Source organism: Halichoerus grypus, chromosome 5 (genome assembly GCF_964656455.1).
Source record: "Halichoerus grypus chromosome 5, mHalGry1.hap1.1, whole genome shotgun sequence".
NCBI classification, from domain to species: domain Eukaryota; kingdom Metazoa; phylum Chordata; class Mammalia; order Carnivora; family Phocidae; genus Halichoerus; species Halichoerus grypus.
Genome location: NC_135716.1, coordinates 154,150,454 through 154,163,502, shown reverse-complemented (window position 1 = coordinate 154,163,502; position 13,049 = coordinate 154,150,454). Strand labels below are relative to the sequence as shown.

Here is a 13,049-nt window from a genome sequence, read left to right as displayed (position 1 = left end):
ACGTGCTCACCCGGAGCACAGTCTCCTTGCACATCCTCTGACACCTGAGCTGAGACTACAGGGCCTGAGCAGAGATGCCAGCATCTGGCTGCGGGAGAGGGCCCACTGGCCCTGGCAGATGGGACCCAGAGCCAGGCACAGAGCAGACTCCAGGGTGGGCCTGAGGGCTGCTGGTTGGCCCAGCTCTGACCAGCAGAGCCTGTCCCCCCACTCGCCCCACCCCTCCACTGGGTCTGCAGGAGGGCACACTGGCGCTGCAGGGTCATGATTTATTTTCCTTTGGCCTAAGCACGCTGGCACCTCTCAGGAGAAGCGCTGACTCCTGGGGCCGTCCAGTCTCCCACACCCACCCTGTAAAATGGTAAGGCAAATTCTTCTTTCAGTTTAGTGGAGAAATGACCCTTCTGAGAGGTCCAGAGACTTGTCACACAGCAGGTTAGGTTCTGGGAGAGCAGAGGCCAGAAGCCTGGACCGTTTACACTGCCACCCCCTCCCAGGCCGGGCCTACCCTGTAGAAGTAGATCAGCGGTTGTTGACTTTTTGGTTCCAGGACCTCTGATTGTAAATATTAGAGGACCTCAGAGAGCTTTTGTTTGTGCAGGTTTTATCCATCAAAATTTACCATATTAGGTGTTAAGAAAAGGTTTTAAATATTTAAATGTTAAAATAATTTAAAAACCTATTACATGTTAAATAACTTTTTTTTAATGAAAAATAATTGTATTCTAAAACAAAAACATTTCGTGAGAAGAGTGGCATTGTTTTACATTTTCACAAATCTCTTTAATTGGGGGCTTGATAGAAGACTGCTGGATTCTCTTGTCTGCTTCTGCATTTGGTCTATTGCAATATCATACTTCACGGAGCTCCTGGAAAACTCCACTGTATATTCGTGAGAGAGCAAGAGTGGAAAAGGCAAATAACTTCTTAGTGTCATGAAAATAGTTCTGACCTTGTGGACCCTCTGAAAGGGTCTCGGGGACACTCACAGTCCCGGGACCATGCCTGGGGGATCACTGTGATGATGGTTCTTCCCAGACTCTCTGCAGCCCCTCCACACCCAGCCCAGCTCCCAGCAACTGCCTTTGCCCCCGCCTCCAGCCTCTGTGTCTGCAGGAGGCAGCCTAATCCGGTGGGAAGCCTGTGCAGCAGGCCTGGTTAGTTCCTGCCACGGCACTTATAGGCCACGTGACCTTGGGCTTTGGGGAAGCCACTTACTATTCCTCAGCTTGTTTCATCATTCCTATGTGGACATGGGTACTTCCTCCTAGGCAGGTGTCATCAAGTTCAATGAGAGAGTGATCAGTGTTTGTCCCTTGGCACACTTCCCTCCCCCGCAATGGGCAGAGTGGGGAGAGGAGCAGGGTGGACAGCATTGGGCCCAGGCCCACCCATGGGCTCCTCACTTTTCTGGATGAGGCTGTAGTAGATGGGGCTTGAGCACAGCCTCAGAGGAGGCCCCTGTTCAGACCTCATAGCAGCCCTGCAAGGGGCATTTGGAGAGTATGCGTCTGGCCCTCTGGGCTTGAAGCACTGAACAGGCAAGGGGGAGGCCCTGGCTTCTGGCTCTTGCCAGTCTGGTTGTGGGGAAGCTCAAAGGTCATTCACTTTTTATCTGGGTTGAGTGGGCTCTACAGGGCATCCGCCACTGGGTTGTAAGCTCACCCCAAGTCCCACGGCAGGGCTGGGCTGGTGTGTCTGCATGAGGGAGACCTGGCCTGGTGGTGGCCTACGGCAAGCCCTCCCTTTAGCCCTTTCTGTGTGCTTAACCTCCTTGGTTGGTTTTGGTAAGTGCTTTGTTTTGAAATCTTGCCCACCTGGGACATTTGGGTGCCCCTGAGGAGTGGGGTTGCTCCCTCTTTTATTGACTTTCTCCTCATTGGCTTCAGCCAGCTGGGTCTGCAGGAGCCCCGACTCTACCTTCCTGATTCCCATCACCTCCGGCCCCATGACCCCAGCCCCAGTCCCCGCCCCTGCCCACCTCAGAACAGTGCCTTTGACCTGGGGGACCCTGCTTCACCCACACTCGGCCTGGCTCAGCCTGGCCCTTGTGCACTTATCACCTGCGTCGGCCTAACTCAGGCCTTGATTTCTCCGTGTATTTAAGGCCCTTTCTCATGTTTTATTTTATCTGATTTGGCTTTTTGTGGCTTTCCTTCCTTTTGTACTAATGCTTCTCTCTGATCTTATTTGCATTCAAATTACCTCGCCAGGTGGTTCACCAATCAGAGGTAAGAATGCTGTCCGTGCATCTCGCCACGCCACGCCACTGCCGTCACCACCACTCCATCCCGTCCAGTCCGTCACCTCCCCCATCCCCATCCTGACCTCTCCAGCCTCCTCATCTCCAGCTCCGGTCCCCTCAGCACCACCGGCCACCACACACCTTCACTCTCGGTCATTCCCTCCTGTGGACTCATCCATTGCAAGTCTGGACTGTAGAAATACTCAGCTGAGCCCTGCCGTGGGGATGGCAAGCCCTACCTCCCGGGCTTTCCAGGCCAATCCCACAGAAGGGAGCCTGTCCGCTCCCACAGGGAAGCCAAGTGCTGAGCCCCAAGCCTGGCCACAGATGGAGAGTCTTCCCAGGAGGTGGGGCAGCATGACCAGGCCTCGCCTTTCCTCCTAAGAAGCTCCTTTTTTCTTGGGTCCCTCAGTGATTGCTTGACTTCCCTTAACATCCTGGCCCTAGAGCAGGGTGAGGACCATCCTGTAAATCCCCGTAGCCCAGCACATGCGAGGAAGAGCACCCAGGCAAGACTTTAGTGTAGGTGCTGCAGTGACACGGGGACCTGCCGAGCCTGGCTGCTTTCGTGCCCCAGAGCCCTGTGGCCTGGCTTGGGCTTCAGAAATCACATTCTGGACTCAAAGATCCGGGTGCAAGTTTGACTCACCTGGGTGGCCTTCAGAGAGGCGATCCATCTCGCAGAAGTCTGCTTCCTGCTCTTTAAATCGGGGCCAGGACCCACCTCACGACTCATGAGGTTTAGAGGAGCGGACGGGGGTCTGGGCAGTGTCTGGCTTGGAGCAGGCCCACTGGAAAATGGTTGCTTCTGGACTGATTGTATTCACATCATTTCTTCACACCTCCCTCAGCGTCCTTGGGCACATCTAGATCCTCGGTCCAGGACCAGGGTGGTCTCAGGTCAGAAGCCGGGGCTGAGAGAAGCCACTGCTTCCCTGTGGGGCATCTGGTCCGCTACCTTCCGAGGCCAAGACTCGCCCTCCAGACCCCCCACCCACCCTGTCAGCCTGCACTAGCTCTTGATGCCCCTGCCACTGGGTCTTGGTGTTGGTTCCAGATGGGGTTCTGTGTGCATCCAGGTTCAGGGGCTGTGTTGGGTCCCTGACCAGGCCTAGCTCTCCGTACAGGGGAACCTCCTCCCCCGGCAGGGGTCTCACCCAGCCACTACTTCTTGTCCCTGCCTTTGGCACCAGCCACCAGGTCTCCGCTCCCTCCCCAGCTGAGCTGACCTAGTGCAGCACCCCCTGCCCCCAGCCGGGAGCCTGGCCCCACCTGCTTGAAGGAATATTTTCTGTAACAGCATCCATCCATCCCATACACGTGACCTGTTGGGTGCCCATCAGGGCTGTTCTTGCAGGAGATGGGTATTGGGCAGTGCTCCCTGATGTCCAGTGGGGAGGGCTGAAGGCAGGACCATGGAGCAGGCCAGCCCTTTGTCCTGCATCGGGGTTAAGCCTTGGCAGGTGCTTCTCCCACCTCCAGCCCCCAGCCCCCAGCGTGTTCAGCACCCTTCCTGCTGCCCTGGGTCTGGGTATGGAAGAGGGGTGTCAGGCAGTGAAGGGGCTGCAGCTGGGACCCATGGTGGTCCTCCCCTGGGGCCTGGGCCATGAGAGTGTGACCTGGAACTCTTCCTGTGGCTCTTATCCAGGCCGCTCAGGTGGGATTCGGCAGGTTCTGTCTATGTCTTTTGTGGGTGTGGTGACTGTCAGCCAGCCTGAGGCCTGGGAAGGGGCTGTTCTGTGCAGGTGGCGGTTTTCTGTCAGGCCATGTGCTGTGGGGTTATTAAGTGTCCATTGGACTGTCCTGTGTGGGTTTGATTGTCTGTCGGCTTGTTCCAGGGAGGGGGTGTTGCCTGTGGCTCGGGGTGTTACTGCCGCAGATGGCTTGCCTGGGGTGCTCTCAAGAACGGTGTTTTCAAGTATTTATTGCCAGGGCTGGGGGGTGGCCACGTTGAGTGGTTTCACCCCCCACCTCCTGCTGCCTTGGACTCCCCTACCCGGACCTGCCAGAACTGGCCCTCTGTGAGGGTCCTTTTCAGCTGCCTCCGCCCCAGTCCTGGCTCCTGTCTGTCCGTCTGCGGCCGGAGCAGCCCCTCCGGGCACTGGCCCGAGTGGGAGCTACAGCCTCCATTAGCCTCCTGAATTATGCAGCAGCCGCGGTGGGTCGAAGCACTTTAGCGGGACCAGGCTGAGGAGAGGAGCCGGAATGGGTGGGGCCAGCGGGGTGGGGGCCGGGTGGGAGGAGAGGATGGGTGCTGTGAGCAGAGGCTGCCGGGCACCAGGACCCCAAAGCAAACCCTGTCCTTCCTGTGGAGTTCTGGTGGGCGGCAGACTCCCAGGCGCTTGCCCGATGAGGGCCACTGCATGCTTGCAGCTAACTCCCAGGCCAGCAGGGATCCAGGCTGCTCCCACCCACGCCTGGCTCCACGTGGCCTGGCAGGGCCGGTAGGTCTGGGAGCACTCGTGGGCATGCTCACTGGCAAATGGGCTCCAGGATTGGAGTCCAGGACTGGGCACTCCGTGGAGCTGGGGGATGGGATGGAGCCCGCGGCCCAGCCGGCAAGCTCTGCTAGGCTGCGGGGTTAAGACAAGCAGGATTGTGCTGCAGAGTACAACGCTTGCTTCCAGCCACGAGGCCACGGGGCTCATCAGGGAGAGCTTCCTGGAGGCAACACTGGTGCCCAGGTGTGGCCCCGATATCTTCAACATCTGGTCAACACAAACCCAAATGCCATCGAGACTCCTCCCCACGATCCAGGCCTGACTGTCGCTGTGTCCCCGCAGGTGCCTTACAGATTGAGAGCAGCGAGGAGTCGGACCAAGGCAAGTACGAGTGTGTGGCGACCAACTCTGCAGGCACTCGCTACTCGGCCCCTGCCAACCTGTATGTGCGAGGTAAGGACGTGGGCAGTGCCTAGCCCTGTCTCCACGGAGCTGAACTGGCCCTGCTGGGCACGCTGTCTGGAGCCCTTGGTGTGGGCAGTGGGGGCTGCCCTCGGCCCAGGTTCTCCTTTCCCTGCCTCTTTCTGCCGCAGCAAGAACAACTGCAGGAGCTCCCACTGGGCAGACTCCCGGTGTCCGCCACCACTTTGCCTTCCTTCCCTGCAGGCCCTTTGGGACGCAGCCACTCTTGGGAGCATTTGTATCTCTTGTAGGTCCTGCCATGTGGGCCCAGAGCCCCACGGGAGTCTAGAGCCTTCCAAGCAGACTTTTCACTGTGTGTGTGTGTGTGTGCGCGTGCATGCGCACAAGCAGGCACACTCATTTGTGTGTAAATGCGGGCATACGTCCCTGGTAGTCCTCGAGTCTGTCCTGCCCGCCCCAGCAGGGAGGGCTCCAGGCCAGGTGAGCCTGCCCTCCGGCCAGGTCTGCCCAGGGCCTTCCTGGAGGAGGAGCTAGCTGTGCTTTGTCACCAGCCAGGACTCTTGTAGAGAAGGTCAGTCTGAGGCAGCTGTGAGCCCCTGTAGGTGAGCTTACCTACTGTGTTTCAGGTGTTCCTTGCTGAGACTTGGTGGACCGTGCATCTTCACAAGTCCAGGGACCCAGCAGAGAGGGTCTGGAGACTGATTTGGAGTGTCCAGGGTCTGCTAGGCTCACAGCCCAAGGGTGACCAAGGCTGGCCACCCGCTCCTTCCTGAGAATGTGCACAGTGCCCGGGAGGGGCCCTAGGAGCCCCTCCTACCCCCACACCCCCTCACTTAGCCCTCCTGCACAGACGGGTATCATTACAAGTGAAACTATCTCCACTTGGGGGATTTGAAAAGGAAAGTGGACACGGCTTCCTTGCAGCGATGACTTCATCACGCTAAGTGCTGAGTGTAGCTTCTCCAGGGGGTCGTCTGCCTGTCCGCCCAGGCAGTGTCAGCGGCCTGTCCCACTCTTTAGGGCCAGCCACATGGTCAGACAAGGCAGAGAGAATTAGGCCATCAACCATGTAGTTACTGCGGAGCTGCTCCATGTCGGGGCAAAGGTTCCCAAGAGGCCAAGGCTGCCAGCCCATCGGGTGACGGGCAAATTGTGTCTCAGAGACCATGGATGACACTTCATTGGAGTTGGGGGTGTGGGGTGGGAGGTCCCCACTGGCCCCCTTGTCAGGTGTCCTGCCCACCAAGTGCTTGCCTCAGTGGCCCCAGGGCCTGTCTTAAGGAACAGCATGAGAACAGAGAGGCCGGGAGCCCGAGAGCCACCCGGATGGCCGAGATGAGGGGAGCTGTGAAGTGCACAGCCTTCCCCCACACTGCTCCGGGCAGAGCTTCTGACGGGCGCACGGGGCTCTGACGAGTCCCCCTCCTAGGGAGGAGCCGCTGGAACAGCCCTACTCATAAAGACCTGCCTCCTTCCACCTGGACCATTCCAAATGCTATGCAGTCCTGACTGAACACTTCTTCCAAAAGATCACAGGGCCAAAGAGTGGAGGTCCCAAGAAAGCCTTTTGCCGTATGCGGCTGCACCAGGGAGAGGAGCGGCCCAGCAGAGCTGCTGAGAAACAAGCAAGCCGCATGGGCATGGTCTAATGGGCACACTTCCTGGGCCAGAGCTGCAGGAGAAGGTCCAGACATAGGTGATGGACCCTGCATTATTATCTTGGCTGGGTAGTCTCTGAAGTCACCCTCACACTGGCCTCAGCCCTGAGGCGAGGCGGGGGGTGTCTCTGGAGATGAGCTGAGCTTAGCGGCCACAGCCCAGGCACTGACCAGGGAGCTCTTACCTCCAGCCCCACGTGGTGGGCTCAGGCAGGGTCCCGACATGGCCCATTCTCCACTCCCACCAAGCCTTCCTAAATCACCTTTCCGACCCACACCCACAGGCCTTTTGGGCAGCGAGTGTGGGGGCTTCTTTAATTCTAGCCCCACTTGCCAGGGACCCTAAGGCAGGCTGTCCCAGCGCGGCTTTGCTTGCCTTTCCCTCTCACACACGTGTTCCTGGTGCCCACGGGCCAGTCCTGTCTCTGTGCCCGAGACCCGCCCGGTAGCCAGGCCCCACCCGCACCTGTGCCTGCCCTGTTTGTCCAGAGCGATTTGCCCTGTAGCCCCAGGACACACCTACTAAGGAGACTTGGCGACATCTAGAAAGCCAATTCCTAGGACTTTTGCCTCTGGTGTGGCAAAAGCTTTTAATCTCAGGCCTGGCAAAACCCGCACGTTCTGTCCCCAGCGGTACTGAGGGCCCATCAGCCCCAGCTCCTCTGAGACAGCCTCTCCCGCGCTGGCCACCAGCTCTATCCTGAAGCCTGCTTGTGAGTGGGCCACCCGTGGAGACATCCCCCAGCGCCACAGAGCGGCTGTGAGACCTCCTTCCAGAGCAGGCATCTGTTCCCCTCCAGGCCACTGGGCTCCAGCTGCCAGGAGCCTCAACATCGGGGCCCCTGTGGCCTCCAGCCCAGGTTTCTCAGCCTCAGCGCGTTGACACTTGGGGCCGGATGACTCTCAGTTATGTGGGGCTCTGGCCCCCTAGATGCCAGCAGCACCCCTAGTCATGAGAACCCACAACATCTCCAGACCTTGCCCGGTGTCACCTGGGGGGCTCCCTCCCCACCCCCCACATTGGGAACCACTGCTCTAGATGGACAGCCTCCTGCCAGTGTTCATCTCCCTTCATCCCTTTCTTCTCCCGCTGTGTCCACTGGGCTCAAGGCCACATCTCCTCCTTAGGTTTGTCTTCAGTTTCTCACATCCTTCCTCTGTCGCCCAGACTCTGAGGGCCCCGCTGTCTCTCTGAGCCCCTGCACCTGCCGCATGTAACGGGACAGTGCGTGGGAAGCCCCCAGCACAGTGGCGGGCACACGGGAAGCGCTTAGTGGCCAGTGACCACTGTTGCTGTCAGGGTAGCTGTTGGGGAATGCATCTTCCACTCACATCTGCCTTGGCTCAGTTGCCCGCAGCTGCACCCGCAGTCCAGCAGGCCCAGGCAGGCTGGGTGGACCGGCCTGTGTCACCATCTGTCTCCCTCTCTGAGTGACTCACCCTCTCCTTCCCTCCACAGTGTCTCTTTCCTCCAGCTTTCAGGACGCGGAGCTGCCGGGGGCCAGGGCGTGGCCGTGCCCTAACTGCCCCCAACCGTCCCCCTTCTCTGCAGGGAACTGGCTGCTGGCCACAGCTGTCTCTAAACGGGGCGGTGTCTCCACAGCCTTTCTCCCCGTAGGTGCCCAGACCAGCTCCTCACACTGGGACAGTGCAGTGTGGGGCTTCCTCAAGGTGGTGGGAATCTAGTGGCCCGTGTGCCTTGGTGGGTTTGTGGGCTGGTGGGTGTGGGGGCCGACCCCAGAGCCCAGCTCACTGGGTCTGTCGAGCCGTGGGGTGTGCGTGAGGCATGGGGGCCCGCCTGTGCTCCCCTTCCACCCCTCCCTGTCCCGCCCTTGGTATCCCGGCACCTGCCAGTGGGACCCAGCCCCGTCCACCGTGTCCTCCATGAGTCCTGAGTCTTTCGTAAGCGGCGTGGTCCGTGCGCACCTGCGTGCACGTGCGTGTGCGTGGGGCACAAGAGTCTTGTCTCGTGTCTGTGCTGTGTGGGCAGATGAAGGTTGGCCTGTTTTTACTCTCTCTGTGTTTCTCCTTGTCTTTTTTTTATTCCCTCCTCATCCTCATCGCACTCTGCCATCAACCCAAACTCTCATCTCTCAGATCAGCGAGAAGGTTGGTCCTTTTCACTTCTTATCCATCTACAGTTCACCCGTCGATGGGATGCTCCCGTCAGTAGGGACCAGCGGGCTCAGTCAGCTCCCTCGGGCTCGCTCCAGCCAGGCCTGCCCGCCGGTCAGGCTCTGCTCTGCGTTGTTTGGGCCGGCAGGCCGGCAGGACTAGGGGTGGGTGGGCAGGCCCCCTGCCCTGCATGCTTCTGCTGCTTGGGTCCCTGATGTGCCACGTGTCTGCATGTCCCCTTAGCTGGGCCCCTCTGCCGGGGCGGTCAAGCAGGCATGGTGCATGCCGGGACACTGTGCCCCGCCCTTATGCCTGGGCCAGGCCAGCTGTCTGTTCCAGGTGGGGCTCGGGAGTGGTCGGGGGAGCTGTGAGAGCTGTAGTGCGTCACGCGTGCCTGTGGGGCCTTCCTTCCACAACCTCATCCCCTAAACTCCACCTTTGCCCCAGCTCAGCTGCAGCCACTGGGAAGACCCAGGGAAAAGGCTAATCTAGAATGAGCTCACACCTCAAGGTCCTACAGCACAGGACAAAAGTCCCACAGGTCTGCCCTGACCTTGAGGTTCCCACCAAGCTCAGTGGGGCGGCCAGCCCCAATCTGCCTCACAAAGCTTGGTGTCCATGGCACAGGTGGCCGGCATCATCTTAGGCATGGAGGAAATCTCCTACACTCTTGTCTTTTCCCTCCCTGACCAGAGCCAAATGAAGATCTTCCCACCTGCCCCAGGCCCCCCGAGCCCGCTCCCGTTTCCTCAGGCCTGTGCTGGGTGCTGAGCGTTCACATTCAGGGAGCTCACACCAGACTGGACAGTTGACTGCAACTTAGTGAGGCCCACATGGGAGCCCAGAGGAGGCCCCAGCCCGGCCACAGGTTGGGAAGGGCTCCCCGGAGACCCTGCTCTAGCCCGCTCCAGAGCATTCTCATGTGGGACTCGGTTCTCAGCCCCACCCTCAGGGCCAGACCACTACCCCTAGTCTTGGGGCTGGCAGCAGGGGTTAACGGTCATTCTTGTGTCACATGGTCTGAGTGGTCAGAGGAGACTCACCTGTCCGCTGGGCTTTGGGCTCAGCCCCAGGGAGCAGACTTGGGCCACCTGCTCCCCTCTGCATCGTATCTCCGTAGCCTGGGTTTCCTCCAGGAGGGAGAAGGGAGCCAGTTGGGAGGAGGGCTGCAGCCTCAGCTCAGATATCAGCCCTGAGCATCCATGCATATGCACTCCTGAGCTCTGGGGCATTTCGGTTACACCATTTCGCTGACCGGGCGGATCTGCCGGGGCGTTCAGAAAGCAGTCATCAGCAGAGACAGGCCAGCCCTCAGCCACCTCCCCGTCCTCGCCGTCCCCCCACCGCCCTGGTCCCTTCCCCTTCTCCCCCTCTGTGGTCCCACCAAAAATAAAGCACGTGCACAAATATTTAACGGGAAGGCAGAAATGAGTTTCTAAATATTCCAGGGGGATTTGCCGGGCTGGTAATTTGTTTGGCGCTGATAATTACATCTTACATTTTTCCAGCTTTACTTAAAACTGTGTGCCGAGTGCGCCGGCATTTAATTACTGCTCTGCGGCAGCCACAAGGTTATTTATTAAAGAGTTATTTTATCTTGATACAGTGGGTCCTGCCCCTTATCCCCTCCTTAATGTTGTGTTATTTTCATCAGAGAAATTCCTGCAAGTGAATGCAGATTGCGGGGCCACCCTCCCCCTGCAATTAGGCTGTCACTCCACTGAATGCCGATGCCTTCGGGCACCACACCGCCCTATTATACGGGCTTGTCAGTGCAAATAATTAGACTTAAAAGTTACAGTTGAAATATAATCCAGAAATGGCAGAGCCCTGTTCTGGAAATTGTCTATAAAATGTCAGCACCAAGGATGCACGGGGAACAGTAATAGACTGGCATTGTTGGAGCCCAAGATTAGACCCTGAGTGTGTTTTTCCTGGCTCTGGTTTTTTCTTCCCTGCTGCTGCTTCTGTCAATAGACCGGATCCAGGGCGAGTCTTGCCCCTTTTGGAGGCCTCGTGTCTGGGACAGCGGGAGGAGTGGCGGCGGGACTGCTGTGGGGAGGCACCAGCCACGCCCGGCCATCAGGATGGGGGTGGCTGTCCAGGCAGGTCCAGGACGCAGGGCCCCACTGGCTCTCGGGATCCTTGGAGGTTGTGTCTTACCTTTCTTGCCCCCACTCTCCCTCCATAGACATACCCTAACCTCGCTCACACTGCAGGGAGGATGAGCCTGAGCTGTGGGAGATCGTGCCTATCAGCCTTTCTGCCTATCAGCCAGACCTGAAAAGGGTGTGAGCTTTTCATCACACTGACGACCTCCTGATAATACGTAACTTGGGCATGTCACTTAAAAGTTTCGAGTCTTAAGTCCGTCCCCTTGTCTGCAGTCTGGAGGTGATGGGATCTATAGCAAGGGAACCTTCCTCACCTTGAGTAGGAGCTCAAGAGTGGTTTCCCTTCCCGAGCTTGTTCTGATGCCTGTGAACAGAGAGCAGATGGGCCACCCCTGGCTGAGAATAAAGACCTGATCAGTTAAGGCCGTGCCCCTGTGCCTTCCTGCTCCAACCAGGGCCGTGCTGGACCCCTCCCTTCTTCAGCAGGCCTGGGCCTGGTCAGCAGACGGACCTGCCTGCCTAGGCCTCTCCTCCCACAGCCCGCCCCCCAGGCCCAGCTCCAGAGCTCGGGGAGGGCCCGCAGCACCAGGCTGGGTGATGCTAATGTCCATGCCTCCTGGTCTCACTCTTGTGCCATTTGAGGGAGTGCTCAAAGGGTGCTCTTTGTCGTGGGTACCCCCCGCCAGTCATGCCCAGGATCCACCTATTGTCTGCCATGCAGAAGTCTCTGCCAATGACATGCTGTCATCATTCCGTGGGGACTCCCAGCTTTGGGACAAGTGACAGAAACCTACTTAATCAGCTTAAGCAGAACAAGGAGATTCTTGTCTTATCAAACTAAAATATGTAGAAGTAGATTTGGTGTCAGGGAGGGCTGGATCCAGATATTTAAACAGTTTGATCAAGCTTTTGTGTTTGTCTCTTAGCTCTGCTCTCTACAGTTGACTTCTTTGTTCTCCAGCGTGTTCTCCCATGTGTTATGAAAGGTGGTTCTCAGTTCCTTTAAAGTTGGGCACTGCAGTACAGAGAGAAAGTTGTTGTTCTGATGGTTTTTGCAAAAGTCTAAAGGCTGTATCTTGTTGGCCAGATCTGGGTCACGTGGCCCACATAGCAAGGACAGAGGGAAGAGGTGGTTCCCCTAAAGAAAATGAGGAGGCCGGTTCTATAAGGTAGAACACTAGATGTCCACGAGACACACTGAGACCCCAGTGGGCCTGGGGGCACAGAGGGGACTCAGCTCATGATGTCAGTCACACATGGCTTGCTTGGGGGTTCTGTCCGGAGGCCTTGGACTGAGGCAGTGTGGACAGTTGAGGCAGGGGCGTAGTGAGGTGGGGTCCAGTCGTGTGGCCTGAGGAATCAGAGGGAACCATGCAGGGGTTTTTAACAGAGAGGTGATGTGAACAGACTTGTACTAGCTGTTGGTGGAGGGCCGGTTCTGGAAGAGAGCTGCTAATACAGCGGTGCCAAGAGAGATGGAGGTGGCTGAGGCTCTGGTGGGGGCAGTAGCCTCTGGGTTTGAAAAGAAATTAGTGGGTTTGAAAGATACCTTGGGCCATCCGTTAACAGGACCTGGTGATTCGTTGGATGTCTAGTCTCTGGGCCACAGCCTGACCCCAGTGCAGCGAGGTCAGAGTCGGACCGGGCGGTTTCTGTAGTTATTTCCGGCTCGGATTCTGTGGTCTGAGGCTATCCGAGCAGCAGAGTCTGGAACCTCTAGTGGAGGGGCCCCTGATGTGACGGCTCGGGTCCTCTGCATGCCAGGCTCCCCAGCACGGGTCCTCGGAGACCCACACACACTCTCAGTGGTGCCTCTTGGTCACGTAGCCTCGCTGCCTGACCTCTCCAGCCCTGTCTGTAGGGTGCCTGTGAAGGACACACCTCAGCCTCGGCCCACCAGCTGCATGACCCATCAGCACGCCAAGCATGCCTGCCCACGGCTAGGTCTTGCCTGACTGCCCTCCCTCTGCATGTTCCGAATGTTTGTGCCAAGCTTGCAACTTTGGGGGGTTCCAGGCTGCACGTTGGCCTGGGAAGCTCAGAACAGCTTCTG

General features: G+C 58.2%; 1 protein-coding gene across 11 annotated transcripts in view; it reads left to right on the top strand.

Annotated features, from left to right (window-relative positions):
- Window positions 1–13,049, top strand: part of PTPRF (protein tyrosine phosphatase receptor type F) — an 85,643-nt gene that overhangs the window by 39,808 nt on the left and 32,786 nt on the right. For 6 of the 11 annotated variants that reach the window (XM_036086097.2, XM_078073273.1, XM_078073271.1 and 3 more), the window contains exons 7-8: window positions 2,214–2,231; window positions 5,029–5,139. In XM_036086097.2, coding sequence (XP_035941990.1) covers window positions 2,214–2,231; window positions 5,029–5,139 — 129 coding nt within the window. The remainder of the gene's footprint in view (window positions 1–2,213; window positions 2,232–5,028; window positions 5,140–13,049) is intronic. The other 5 variants (XM_036086098.2, XM_036086091.2, XM_036086090.2 and 2 more) reach the window with 1 other exon arrangement.